At 43.5% G+C, this 15,540-nt stretch overlaps 1 protein-coding gene across 1 annotated transcript in view; it reads right to left on the bottom strand.

The window, feature by feature from the left end:
- The window catches only part of SIK2 (salt inducible kinase 2), a 181,269-nt gene that overhangs the window by 31,376 nt on the left and 134,353 nt on the right, over nt 1-15,540 (bottom strand). Inside the window, exons 7-8 of the mRNA XM_088481364.1 lie at nt 8,700-8,920; nt 6,461-6,613 (exon numbers count right to left, since the gene is read on the bottom strand). Coding sequence (XP_088337490.1) covers nt 6,461-6,613; nt 8,700-8,920 — 374 coding nt within the window. The remainder of the gene's footprint in view (nt 1-6,460; nt 6,614-8,699; nt 8,921-15,540) is intronic.

Raw genomic sequence — 15,540 nt, 5'->3', positions numbered from 1 at the left:
TTGTCCCAATGCTGCTTATTAAACCAAAGTGTTGATCTGGTATTTTTGTGTTAGAATATATGTAAGCGTATGCAGACTTTTTTTTTTTATGCCCCCAGGAGTAATATGTAATTTTGTGCTAACCTCAAGCAGGTAATAAAACTATTTAGTGTCCTTGTGCTAGTTATATAAACAACATTGCTGTACGCATGCCAGCTTCATTATGGTCCTCAGTGTATGCAAATTACAATTCAAATAAGATATCACTTTTTAGTTCCATTTTTATATTGGTAGTGTTTGCATTGGGTACTTTTACATGCTCTAAAAAAATTAAGGTATTGTCTATTTGTTTGTATCCATTTTATCTCCTAACAGTGAAATAAATGGTGAATCAAATACTTTTACAAATTATAATATGGGCAGCTGGGTGATAAGCAATGTATAATAAGGCTGCATGCATAATAATGTTTCCGCATGCTTGCTGAATCTCCAGGGATATCCTGGAGACTTACGATTTTTAGGCCAGCCTCCATGATATCGCCTACCCAGTGGGCTGTCTGGGGGCTTGATGACAGAGTACCTCCCTCCAGAACCTCCCATCCCTGATCTCCTGGAGGAGAGAAATCAAATAACAGCAAGCGTGTGTAATGTAACCGCTTTCCAAAATCTTCATATCATATACCTAAGTTCTACCAGTCCTCCTACGATCACTCCCAAATATCGTTCTGGATGTCCCAGTAGCTGCATGGTTCTACCGGGATTGGAATCCTGGACCTCTATAGTTTAGGGTGAATCACTTGTCCTCTAGGCTTCTGCAGCAGGTACTGTGGTAGATCCATGTACTCTTGTTGTGTATTCTGTCTCTACATTTGGTGCCCCATCGTTTCTGCCCTATAGAGCCCAGCTATAATGCATTTCCAGCAACCACCAGGGCTATACAGGACCCAATAGTACACTGGTGGTTGCTATTTTGTAGTCCGTCCCTGTGTTCAGCTCACTTTATGCAACTGAACTTGTTGCATGATTGAATTCATCCCTGTTTTATGCCTGGGCCTGTTTTTAGTGTCTTTTGATTTTTGTATTAGCCTATGTCATACATATTACCCTGCTTCATTGTCACACTTGCATACTCTTCCAGACTCCCGAATTTCACATTGCCATGCACCCTTGCACTTTTGCCACTTGGACCTGCTGTCTGGGACTTCCTGAAGGAGAGGTCCATACAGTATGCTCATTATTAGCTTGGTCTGTCATGTGCGGCCATTGTCATTACCTTCTCTCTGTCCTAGTCAGTTTGCCCTATTGTATTCCTGAAGTCCCTCATGCTATCCATGCCTTAGTGGCATTTGGGTACCTAAGGGCAGTCCACAAGGAAAGGCATTTCCTACATACCCAAGAGCACTATATATATACGTATTCACTGCATACTCCAGACTCCTGACCTTGGTATTTCTGGGAATCCTCCTGTGACTCCTTCCTTTTCTTACTATATCAGTCTAGCTATGTCTATACATCACCATCATTCTCTGCATGATCTGGCAAATCACCCCGACCCATCCCATCTATTTCAGGTTCCCAGCCTCCCACAGGTAGTGATAAGTGATCCCCTGCTGACCATTACAGCAGCACAACCACTGCAGTCACCCAAGAACCAACTCTCTATCATCAGGAAGATACTTGTGTTATACAGTATGGAGATTTTCATTGCATCACATCTGATTTAGCTTTTGACCTAAATCAATAAAGAGAATTCATTACAACGTTTATGAAATGAATTGCACTTTTTTTAAATAAAAGTAAGAAGTACATCTCTGAGGAAAGTTTTAAAAGTGATTAACAATAAACTAGTCATTTAGAACAGTCATTTGCCGAGTCGCTAGCATTAGAGGTGTGTAATCCCCCTGGTCCACTCCCACCACTCCACTTCTCTCGGTCTTCCCCCATTTTTCTCTTATGCCACCCCCGTTCTCACTACCTGCCCCCTCCCACCATTCTCTTGCTCTCTTTCTTCCATGCCCACCCCCATTCTATCAGAGTGTTCTGCCCGTAGTCACTGTCGTAGAGTCTTAAGAGGTGGGGTGGGGGTTAGCTATGGCAAAGGAGAGACGAGACCGTGGTGGTGTCCGGATAGTTGCCAGTGAGAGCTGTGAGGGGAGGGATGGGTTGGGACCTCCTGGCAGCTCTCTACTGTGCAGCTGTTACACAGACTACCAACAGCTTTATATAATAGATAAAAGGCATCTTTCACTATATATTTATATTAGCAGAAGGTACAAGCCGGCATTGGTTCCCATTCCCCCGAAGTACTGGGATTTCTGGCAGAATTTGGCCAATAAAGGAAGCTATCTTCTCTCCCAGTAATTGTCCTGACACCCCTAGCAATATTATATAGAGATACCGGAGGTGATTCAGAGGTGTTGCAGCTGCTACTGCGTGTTTATGCGAATTCCTATGCAGGCATTCACATGGAGCCAAGGCATAAAATGTGAATAAGCCACGGCAGGAGAAGCAGAGAGGTATTTTAGTAGTTTAACAGGAAATATGGCTCCACAACTCCAGCTTTCAGAAGATAAAGGTCACTGCAAAAGGTTAATTTATGTTTTAACAAGTAGCAAACTGAAGAACTCTCTCCTTAATAATCTTATATAACCAATTTGGTTGTCATGTAGGAATACCAGGTCCATTCAAGTTCATGTTGGACAGGGAAACATGTATCCTGCCATCTGGTTCTTATAATAAACTGACATTTCTAGGAAGCCGACGTGTCTTTTCATCTCACGTCCCCACCTGACCTAGCTTCTTCTCACATGGCAGGTAAGGTGAGGTTGTGCCCAGCCTCTGCCTTACAGCAATCACCACGTGCGATGCTCTGGCCTACAGCCCAGAAGTCTTTCAATGACCACACCTGGCTCATCAGTTCCAGGAGCCACAAGCAGTTTCCCGCCCAGGCCTGTCAGCCAATGACGTCATAAGGACATTTCTGTGGTGCAGTGCTTTTAACAATGTCCACATTCACCTGTCCAAAGATCTTACAATCAAATGATCGTACATATACAAAATGCAATCTAAGGCTTTAAAAAGCCAAGCTCATCCACTTGATCAAATTTTCTATTATTGTTTATATGTACGTATAGCACCCTCATACCTTACAAAATATACACACATCCATTGCATTACAACAGGCAACCAGTTATCGTGGGAACTACTAGTCCAACATGGCCTTACTATGGGTAATTGCCTACGGCTCTACCCAAAACAATGATTACATTAAAATGAATATTTAATACCTCATAGCTATATCCTTACAGATATGCCAGAGTCTGCTAAACACAGTACAGGCATTGCCGCACTGGTACAGACATTAAACAAGAATAAGTACTTCTAATCGGCCTCTGGTGCACAAACATTATGTCAGATACAGCAGTAATCAGACAATACAAGTACTGTACTCAAACGCAGTAGCATTGCACAAGATACACACATTCTTGTTAATGTTATGGTATTCAGAGGATAGAGGATTTAATAATCTGGAAAATCTGTCACTGTAAGGTATAATTATAATATTTTCCATCATGCCTCACCCCTGATACAGTATTGTTCCAGTAACATTACCTAATAGGCAGATGTTGCGTAAGTAAGACAGGTATACGTTTATTTTTATATCAACTAAATAAGATATATTAGTAGAGCTTTTGTATGGCCATTTATTCAGTCTAGATGTTCTTTATTTAGTTTATAAAACATGACAAATATGTGAGTTTTTCCTCTGCACTAAATGAGATTGAAGAAGACTAAAATGTAGTTCATTTATCTGGTGGCCGCCTCATTTAGAGCTCGGAGTGAATGTAGCTACACGATGCACGATGGGATTTACAATGCCGACAGGGATGGTTAGGTACTAGGGGGGGTTAGGGTGAGCCACTTGGGGGAGGGTTAGTCATACTTAATGCCGGAAGTGACACAACATCCGCCAGAAGGCAGATCCTGATGTCGCCACCAGACTCGAAAGCACCACCTACTGACCTCCCTTACACTGGCTGCAGGTACTGCCGACAAGGAAATCACAACTGGGCAGACAAATTTAAATGCCCGCCAGTTGTGATGTCTGGCCCAGATATATTGAGAAGTGTGTATAGCTTACCAAACCGAACGCTTCTCCGCAGGGTCGCTCAAGTGTGCATAAGGGCTTATACGGGGTAGATGTTTCAAGCCTTTGAGAGAGATATAGTGGTGATGTTGCCCAAAATCAACTAATCAGCTTCTGTCATTTATCTAGCACAGTCTTTAAAACTACGATGTTTGGTTGCTCTGGGCAACTTCTCCACTTTATTTCTCTCTCCAAGCCTTGATATACCTCCCCCTTTAATGCGGACAAACCCTTAATGTGTGGTACAGGTGGAGATGTCGTTAATTATCTGACGCTCACAATGTCGACAATTTGTTTGTTGCTCATTGTCAACATTGTGACTGTGAAAGTTGTATATTGATCCCGGTGGTGCGTTGGGTTGTCTGTTTGCATAAAAATGCAGGTTCAACACATAATTGTATTCTACAGTGGATGAAAGAAACACCTCCTTGAAGAAGGCACCTGTGCCGAAACGCGTTGGGGACCCTCACATCAAACCCGACACCGATCCAGGCTGACCTCCACTAAAGATCCCCATCCCCACCAGGGACCACCAGTGCAGAAAGCTCTCAGCCCACCCGCCTGCTGGTCCGCACCGCTCACACCTCCAGTGACCGGCTCCACCCCGGACCAGCCCCTCTCCCCCCCCTGCTCCCAGGCGTGCTCAGCAACTCACTCCTGGCCAGGGGTGTCTTCACCGTCGATCCCCATTTCCACGAGGGACCGTCAGTGATAAGAGCATCCCGCACATCCGGCCGCAAGTCCGCCCAGCCAACATCGCCAGTGACCAGCTCCATCCCGGTCACACTTTCCACATCCCCCCTCCTCCCTGGCTTTTTTTGAATCAGTATCCCGGGCAGACCACCCCCCAGGGGTGGTTCCAGCACACACACTGCAACCCAGCCTCCCAGCAGCTCACCCATCCACACCTCTGGCTCCGCACCACCAGCGGCACGACCAAGAGCCAATTTCAGCTGCATACTACGGTCGCTGACCTCCGCAGACCAATCAGAACAGCCGTGCACTTGCAGCACACCAGCAACACGCTGATCCAGCTCACCAACAAACCTGCAGCTTCCAACCTATCTGCAACGGCCGCAACGTCGACCTACATCACCATAACAAAAAAACCTACCGGTAGGTAAATACTGCCAAGACTCACACCAACACGCGGGACGCCGCACAGGTGTTCCAACCCACTCTGCAAATCCCCCCACCCCCGAGACTTCCTAGACTGTCGACCATAGGTCCAGCAGGGGTGACGTGCAAGGTCACTGAACCGCACGGGAAGGAGCCCCCTAAAAGGGTCCACCTACCTCCCCAGTCTCATCACCACTCATCACTGAACCCCACCCACCTGCCCGGGATCTTAACAGAGCAGCATTGTGACTACTCAATAAAAGATTTTGGCCAAAATTACTGTGTCTCGCTGGCCTCATTTTGATCCTATTCCATTCCCCTTTTCACATTACTCCAAACTACACTCCATACCCAATCACACCCTCCTCACTCCCACAACATCACCACCACCAGAAGAAACATTCTAATTAACACCACTCACAAACACACACAAGTCATCACCATTACTAGCAGGAAGAGCGCACCTTACCCCCCCTACCCCCCGATGAAAGAAACACCACTATTATATGGATGGGACTACTACACTTTAAACCATGTGACCTTTGGAGGTTCCCTTTCCATATTCCGGAATGTATTGACATTAATAAACATCGTTACAGTATTTGTAAGAACAACACGTGTAGAGAGTTACATTTTTATAGAAAAATATAGCTCTAAACAAGTTTTTTTTTGCATTCATTCATATGTGGCACCCAGACCTATAGGTACAAGAGGTTTATGGGTTTATGTTAGCAAATTATGGGCTCTATTTACTAAGCAGTGTTAGTAGACATAGTGAAAAGTGATAAGGTGCCAGCCAATCAGCTCCCAACTGTCATCTCACACGCTGTGTTTGAAAAATGCCAGTTTGGAGCGGATTGGCTGGCACCTTTTCACTTCCTTATCACTTTTCAGTCTGTCTCCTAACACTGCTTAGTAAATAGACCCCTAAATGTTCCATTCATATTTTTCATTAGTAACACATTGTTAAAAATAAATAAGGTAACCTGTATAGTGTTTCAGTGCAAATCAGGCAATTTAATCAATCAATCTTGGGACATCGCCCCCTTCAGTCTGATCATAGCATTCAGGTGCTATGGATACTTAGCAAAGCGCACATAGCCAGCCATATCCTTGATTGAAATTGCTACACAATAAAAATAAAATACATGTGTGGACCAGAAGTGATTAAGCATGTATTAACCCAATTAAAGCCTGTTAATAGGATAGGATTACCTTGGCGACTGACTGCTCAGCGACGGTGCTTGGTCGTCGTTGCCGTGCGTCGATCCTGGCCTCCACAGGAAAGCTACTTCGGTGAGATTTTAGCCTTTCCACAAGCAGGTAATATATGGCAGCAAAGTGATTATAGCTACGATTCTGTAAAGACTAAATAAAATAATAATATTGCGTTACAAATTCTGCAGTCCATCGGCAAACGTAGGGGGGGGTTCCGGTTGTCCGGAAACACTCCTCCCTAGCCCACACCATGATCACCACAATAGAATTAGCATATAATAGTAAAGTTTCATGTTTTTAAGATCCCCGCAGTGTCACAAATGAAATAATTAGCACCACCTGTTGATCTTTTAAAATATGTCAGCCAGTAATGAATATATTTGTACACCAACTAGGAGATCTGGAAAACACACACTGTTAGGGGTACACTGATACAGACCATATAGAGGGTCAATTATTAATTCTGTATAATAATACACTATTCAGTACACACAGTAAGGAGACCAATCTGTACATCTATGTCCAGGGCAGTGCAAGGTTCTATTTCTGCCCCCCCCCCCAAGATTCCCAGAATTTGCTCATATGATTTGGAATGGTGCCCACATCTGAAATAAAAACATTCAGCTCAGACAGGATGGCCCTACTGCCGCATATAATGGTTACTGTGATTGCTGGTCCTGTATATGTCAGAGCTATTACTTACACTATACTTCATATGACGTATATTATAGCTGGTTAAGTGCTGTTTATGCCCTCTTCATGGACCGGCCACACTTGCTTTAAAATCAAGCATTTGGAAACCCCTCTATAGAAATCCTGTGTTTGCCACTACAGTCCATGGATAAAACATCTTCATTTCAGCAGATTCTAACACTCAGGATAGTGCCACACCTGCTGTGGACTGTAAATGCATATAATGAATGATAGAATGGGCATTATTTCCGCTGCATGCCAAACACTCACTTATTGTTAAAAGTGGAAGAGTTGCTCAGATATTGCCAGAGACAATCTTGGATATGCCCTAGAACGGTTATATAATGTAACCTTGAACGCCTAGAAGATCACATGTAAGCTACAGCAAGATACACAAAAAACCTGATCCTATAGTGTTAATGTGAGGTGCAGATTGATCAGACCCTCCAAAATTAAAAAAAAAACCTAAAATTAGAAAAGTTTTATACATAATAAAACTAAATAAAAAAAATTATAAATACATTCTTTGTTAGCACTTTTCCTAGCACTATAAAGGCACTTTACTCATGGTGTGCGATACCAATGCTTTCTGCATTTGTGAAGGTCATCCCGGAATGCCCTATATATATATCAGACCAGCATTCCGCCCAATACCTTTTCCTATACAAAATATATACAATTAAAAATAAAATGCTGATCTTTGTCTCTGCACCCTACAGATGTGTCCACATAAATCTATCCTCAGTGCGCTAAAAGTCGTGTTACACATAATGCGCGAGAGCCGCCTGACTCGGTAGCGCAGAGCATCTTTTAGTGCAACTTTTTACCTTCAAATGCGTCTTGTTCGCTCAGCGGTGCAAACAGAACACAGAGGCAGCTTCTGCTGATTGAAATGATATGTGGCATGTCCTATGTTCTGTGTGCGACTGCGGGTGTATCTGCATGCGAAACGCTACGTTACAGTGTCACAGCCGCTGACACTAACCTAGCATTTCATATGTAGATATAGCCGCAGCAAAACATTTAGTTGTGTAAAGAAAATAATAAAATAAAGTATTCCCCATAAAATGGGCACACTGCCAAAATGTGGAATTGGCCTGGTCATGACAGGGGTGGGTCAGACTCTTTCATCATGGACTGGTCAGACAGGGATGATAATATGTTTGTCCAGCAATACACATCTTTCTACTAAAATATCACTTCGCACTACATCACCTGAATTATTGTATGACATACATCAAGGCTGATACAACAGAGGGTAAGAATAAGTGACAGAAAGGTCTTGTGATGCGATGTGCGGTTACCACCCAGAGGTGGGACCTGGACCATTCTGCAACCAAACGGAGCAAAATCCGTAATCTAATAGGATACTCAAACTAACAAACCTCAGTATTAATTCTGTGCATGCTATAATTTACAAACATTACACTGTTATGCAGAACTACGTAATGCAAACATGGTCACCGTAGGTCCACAAGTAATGATTGTATTCTACCAGCACAAATGCCATGTTGTTACAGGATTCCTGGGTCAGATTTCTTACCTCTATGGTCTTTTGCTGGTCTATCCCCAAGCTGTGCATGAGCCTCAGGACTTGTTCATTGTGTTCCCCAATAGACGGGTCTTTCTCTGGACTCTGGGCGTACAAGACGGGTCGATGTACGGGCACCTCTGTCATCATCCACTTGTGCTCTTTGATTTGAGCAATAGACAGACGTTTTGAAGGCTCCAGCACCAGCATCCTCCTAATTAAGTGCTCACATTCTGTAAACAAGAGGAAATAATCCTCTATATTATATGGAACGATTATACTGGAGAGCTTGTACAGGAGAACCATGAGCTTTTAGAACTTTGTCAGCGGCAAGGCTTAGAACAGGTCCTAATACATTATGAATAATATTTATTATGAATAACCCTTATTTGTATAGAGTGGACATATTCTATGTACATCGTAATGTAACATGAACTTTTTAAAACATTTTCATAAAAACATTTTCCTTTATGGAAGAACTCTCAATCGGCTGTACCGCACAGCACTGAGATGTATTTGCCGACGTAATGGCTCGTTCCCACCTACAGTATGTCTAGTAAAAAACAAAGTGCTCCTAAAAAACGTGGCCTCCATTCTTTTGTACTGCAGTCCAACACTTTATTTGCCTGGATATGTATTTTTTATTATTTAGCCAATGTATTGTCCACTCGCTGCATGAATGCAAGTAAATTAGGTATAATAACAGCACCGCCGTCTCAGTTCAGTCTCTCGCTTCTCCACCTCTGCTGCCCCCCGCTGACAGCCGTTTTCCTCCTCGCTAAATTTCTCTCACCCACCCACTCTGTTCTGCCAGCGACTTCTACCTCACCTCCTCCCTCATCACCAGCTCCCACACTCACCTCAAGGACTTCTCCCCAGATACTCCTTACCTCTGTAAAGTTGTTCCATGGTTATGTACATATTCAATTCGAGGCAAAAAATCCGTTATCGGCGATAATTTAGCGCCGATGACGTAATTTTCGCCTGTTTCAATTATCCCCGTATTCAATTTCAAAACAGTTTTCGCAGGTGCGAAAAGTCTTTGTTAAAAATCGGGGATAAGTTTTCGCCATGTAATACATGGAGAAAAAAAGTGCAGTATTGGAGTTTAGGGGTGTAGAATAAAATAGCCTGCAGCCCTGTGAGTGTCCTCTAAAAGTAATCTGTGTCAAAAAAAAAAAAAATCCTCAGGACACCCCAAAAAAGGTACTTGAATTTTGGGGTTAAAAAAAAAAATTGGGGGACAAACTTTGATGGAACTAGTTATTTTTCCCCCCCAAAAAACCCTAAGTGCTATTCTTCACCCCTTCTTCTAAAGCCGCATTTATGCACCTGCCGCGGCTATTAAAACCCTGGCTACCTTCAGCAGCCCAAATCGGGGGTACCCATAGTGATCCCCCATGTCTGGATATCTTTAGGGGGGTGCCAGGATGATGTCCCGAAAATTCCCGGCACTTTTCCATACTTACCTTTCCACCAGGTCCCGTTTTTGCCGGATCCGAATTGAATACTGGGATAAAGCGGGCACACGCCGGAGACTTCATCCCAGAAAAAACGGCGATGATGGCGAAAAGTCCGACCTCTGACTTTTTGCCATCAAATTGAATATGGCACTTAGACTCTGTGCCATTAAATCACATCTCTTCATTAAAGCATATCACCCACCGCTTCTTATAATTCCCCAACCTCTGCACTCGGCCCCTGGCCCCCCACCTGATCCTACCACTTTGTGCACCCATGGCCTTCTAGAATGTAAGCCATACTTGACTACTATTCCGGAAGGTGCTGAAGACTACAGATTTTCAGGTAGCACCCCCAGAAGAATGGGTGGATCTACCGCATCCCGCCCATCTCCTCGTAAGCTGGGAAGGATAGGGAAATAATACTGGGAATGGGAATCTCAGGACCATATGGATGGGGCAAAGCTAAAATAATGCGAATCACGTCATTTTAGTCCTGCCCCTTCCTCATGGACCCACGATGTGCTGCAATTTACAGCAACAGGGGCGGGGGCCTAATAACATGAGAGAACAGCTCCCCATCCCCCCCCCAAAAAGTGACCAACTGCATCTCCTGTCCGGGCTTCTCTCGCAGAGGAGAAACCAAATGTAGGTAAGTATGTTGTAAGCTCTTGTGAGCAGGGCCCTCTTTCAATTTGTGGTCACTATATAATTACAACCAATAATATACAAAACTACATAATCATGTATATTGTGAACTTGTCTATGTCTTCTGTGATCACCTTCATAATGTAGCTGTATATTCCATACCCTATGTTTGGCGCCATATAATTAAAAGCCAATAATAGTTACAGTTGTAGTAACCACCCCCCCACCCCCCTTCTTCCTCAATGACAAAGTAGAAAAAATTCTCAAGATCACAGACTTGCACACAGCTTTATTGCTGAGCTGGGAAATATTGTGTGTGTTATAACATGTAGAAAAGGGTTAAATATGAGATAAGAGGAGCTTCAGAGGATCACGGTATAATGACTTTCCATACGTCACAGATTTAGCCTGAGGTCTTTGTTTCCACCACAAAGAATCTGGAAAATGATTATGGCTGTGTTTCCATTAGTAATCCTGTCGCTCTTGTCTTGTAAATACCAGGAAGATAAAGAAGGCAGGGGATAAGGTCAGGGGTGGCCAATCTTCTGTGCTGCTGTGAGACCCCCGCTCTTTCACTATCTAACTCTCAGGTCTGTGGCTTCCCTGGGCCTCCAATTCCCCTCCTCACATCACTTTTGTACATGTCACATGCGGCCCGGCCTCACACAATGGCACATCATGCAGCACACTTCACCCCGGATATACTCTGTGGACCCTGCTCCTTCCACTACCCAACTCTCAACCCATGGTTTTCTGCTAGCCTCCAAATTCTCCTCCTCAAGTAATGACTCCCCATGTCACATGCAGCTTTGCCATCACTTACACAGGCACACAAGTGGATAGGTCATGGTAGCACTCTGGTCTCCTGAAATAAAATGTGCTGCTGTGAACATACATACATATCTAATTGGCTACAGTTTCATGACCCTGTCCACTTGAAAACTGGAGACACACAAATGTGCAGTTGGTGAAAAGTGCAAAATAAAATATATATATTATATATATATATATATATATATATATATTTCCTTTTCTTTTAAATTACATATAGAGTTACAATATCTGTGTTTTCTTATACTCAGAAAATACATTTAGGACATTTCTTACAATTTATTTTCATGCCACCATAAGAGATGCTGATTTTACTTTAGATAGGTTGTGTCGGAGTAGTGGTATGCTTAGTTCAAGAAATTAAAAGCTGTATTTCCATTAGTAGTGCTATACAGGATTCCAAGGCAAACATTTTAATGGCACACAAAATTAATCAAATGATGTTCAGTAAAATGGGGCTTTGTAAACTGCTAAAAATGCAACCAAACCATCCCTGCAATATTCTATTTGCTGAGAGGCAAATCATTTACAGAAACGTCAATCAAGGGAGCTCTAATACCATGCCTGAAAGGTTTACCCACTCGGGAGCATGTTGTTTAAGAAAAGGGAGATGGATGGTGTGGAGAAAAATCCCTTGTGCTTATGTACTTAATAAGAAAACAAAAGCAAAGGATCCTGGGAAAGCGTCATAGGTCAGATATGCCCTAGCTGTTGGGCCTAGTTAGGAGCACATTCAGCTAAATAAAGGGTACAAATTTGCACATGGACAATTCATTTTTACAAAGCAAAGGGGGGGGGGGGGGTGCAAATGCTGTTTTTTTACAAGCAGGGAAAATACTACATACAAGTAGCACACAAATACTAGGCAGATTTATTTGTGCATGCGATTTAGATTTCAGCTACTGTATGTAACCCCCTCTCCCCACTCACCCCTGTAGTCTGTCCAAACATTTTACTCCACCTTGGTTTTACCACAGTGAGAATTTGCACCCCCAAACAAGATTACTTTAAGCAATGGAGTCCTATTAAGAGATGTGTGTAAACATGAAAAATTCCCCTGTAATGCTCTGTTTCACACACGGCCATACTTGTTTCCTGGTCAGGTAGAACTACAGACGTGTCCTCACTCATCTTTGCTGCAGTCGCGTCAAACAGACCCTCTTGGCGCGCCTGGTCCCGTGAGACTCTGCTAGCACCGGGCATCTTTTTTACTTTTTGGTTGCCAAAAGTATGCCTAAGTTGCAATGAGATGCAACTAGAACACATCAGGAGACAATGCTGATTAATAGGATATGTGACACTTATATATGTGTGTGTGACTGAGTCTCTCACTCAGTATAGTGCTACAATGCAGAGGACACAGGTTTTTTTCCACACCAAGCTCCATTTACAGACTCAGTCGCACACAGATACACAAGGGTCACGTATCCAATTCATCGGCACAGTCTCCTGGTGTGTCCCAGTCACATTACATTGCTACCTAGACTCATTTTAGCAGAGCTGCACTGGAGCTGGCGCCTCGCTCACGCCAGGCATATCTCGCTGAATGGCGTAATGAGGATGAATGAGCAAGGACACATCTGTACAAAGATAACAGCATCTGATTGAAAAACAAATTCTCTTCTACATGAAGACTGTTTCCTTTTCACAGTGTCTATGATGTAGTACAGTTGTTCCCAAACTGTTTGCTGCAGCACCCTGGGATGCTGCTGGGCACTTGCAGGGGTGCACAGGTTGGTGTTCCAAGATCAAATAAAGTAATTTCTGGTCAATGTGATTGGCTACCACCAACACTGGCTTTGCCTATCGTAAAATGTGTAGACAAACAAGCGCAAACCTGTCCTCCACCCCCATTTAACAATTTTTTCTATATTTCTCAATAAGAAACTATTGGCCTAGGGGTGCCGTGATACTTTAAAGTGTGGGAACCACTGGTGTAGTACCAGTTTGTTCTCCAGTGGTTCTTGAGCAACAACCACAAAACAAATATAGCAATCCAAATATAGTATACTATAGTAATAGACAGATTGTATTTATTTGTTGATCTTAAGTAAAGTTTTCCTAGTTTGGATTGGGAAAGTCCGTGTTTCCGGACAGTTTAACATGATGACAATATCTTTGACTCAAATGGGCTGCGGCCTCTCATGTGACACGATGATACACAGATAGCTTGCTGCAAGGTCAGGTTGAAGGTGAAAATCTTAAAAGGACCTCTTTACTGTTGTACGTTAATGTTGAGGTATTATGTTACTTCATCAATGCTTTCCAGCTCTCATCCTAACTTGCTACTACATGCCCCCTCCTCCATGTCTTCCCCAACTGTATCATGCCCATCTGTCTGCCCCTCCCCTTCAGAATGTAAGCTCTTGCGAGCAGGGCCCTCTACCCTCTTGTGCTTCTCCTTACTTTATGTTCATCTACTTCTTACTCACCACTAGGACACCTAACACTTGGTGCCTATGCTTTGTTGCTTAATTGGGTGTTATGGCCACCTATGTATCAATGTATATTATCCATGTCCTTGTCCTTCATTGTATTGTATTTTACTCTAAGTCACTTTTTGGTTATGTACCTTGTAAGGCGCTGCGGAACACTTGTGGCGCCATATAAATAAACAATAATAAGAATAACGTTAATGAACCTCCAGCTATGAAATGAGCAAATGTTAACGTACCATGAAACCCAAAAGGGACTCATCAACTCAACGCGATGGACGCTACGTGCCGTTCCCACTTGTAGGTGTAAATGCATGAAGTTAGGGTGCACTGTCTGAGGGGAGGAGCTGGGCAGACTGGGACATTTCCTGCAAAGTATGTATTAGATGCACAAATGTGCGCTCCTTTGCACCCACATGCAAAAACAACATTTCACTTTACGGGATAAAATTACATTTCCCAGGGCAACTACAAAGACCGGAAGGAAGGTATGAACTGTAACGGGACTCTGTAAATCAGAGTTTCTAAAACTATGCCATTACAGGTCAGGTTTTAAGGATATCCTTAATTAGTACCTCAGTCAATTTGAGCTAACCATTTGGACTCGAGCATGGATATCCTTAAAACCTGGACTGTAATGGTGGAGGTTGGGAAACTGTTGTAAATTATTCAACTACTCCTATCAAGTTCTTTTTGCATAGTTACAGACAATCTGGCTGCCTCGGTGTGCACAGTAAGGGGGGTGACGAGGGGACGTGACACATTTGGGGGTGGAGCTGGGGGTGTGACTGCACAACAACATTATTGTGGCCCAGCCCACGCCACACATTGCTGAGATTACCTGCAGTGTGCAGCATGGGACGGAGGCCACAATGACGCCATTCAGCGCAAATCTCTTCATCGGCTCCCCCCAGACTGCCCACTTGTATTGTATATGTGGGCAAGTGCGGGGGAAAGGGGACGCTGGGGAGGGGGGGAAGAAAAGCGAATTCAAGACATGGTTCAGTTAAGATATTATAATACACAAGTTTTGATGTATGCATAATAATTAATAATGTTATTATAACCCCCATATACTGCTGAACTAATTGTGTGCTCAAGAACTCCAAGATGAACTAGAATTTTCTTTGTGATGTCAACAATTTCTACGTTACTGATATAATTCATCACGCCTACATAAATTTTAAGCTGGGTACACATTATCCGATATGTACACGAAATGTTGTCCGATCTGGAATATCGGACCAACACATCGTCAATATCGGCCACTACTAATGACCAAGTGCGCTCCTGTTTGGTCGTCAGTCTTATCGCCAGGTCGGTCCTACATGCACCTCAACCTGATAATGCGACTGACAACCCCATGCAGCGGCTGGTGCCAACGTATTGGGTGGCTGGGCACCGGACCTTGTAATGTGTGCCAGCTGCCTGATATGTCGGTCCGTCAGCGGTACGGTTGTCTGCGGATCACTGGGCACA

This window comes from Taudactylus pleione, unplaced genomic scaffold (assembly GCF_031769625.1).
Source record: "Taudactylus pleione unplaced genomic scaffold, aTauple2 ptg000270l, whole genome shotgun sequence".
Lineage (NCBI taxonomy): Eukaryota > Metazoa > Chordata > Amphibia > Anura > Myobatrachidae > Taudactylus > Taudactylus pleione.
Note: the sequence above shows the minus strand (reverse complement) of the source record. Positions and strands in the feature narration are given on the sequence as shown.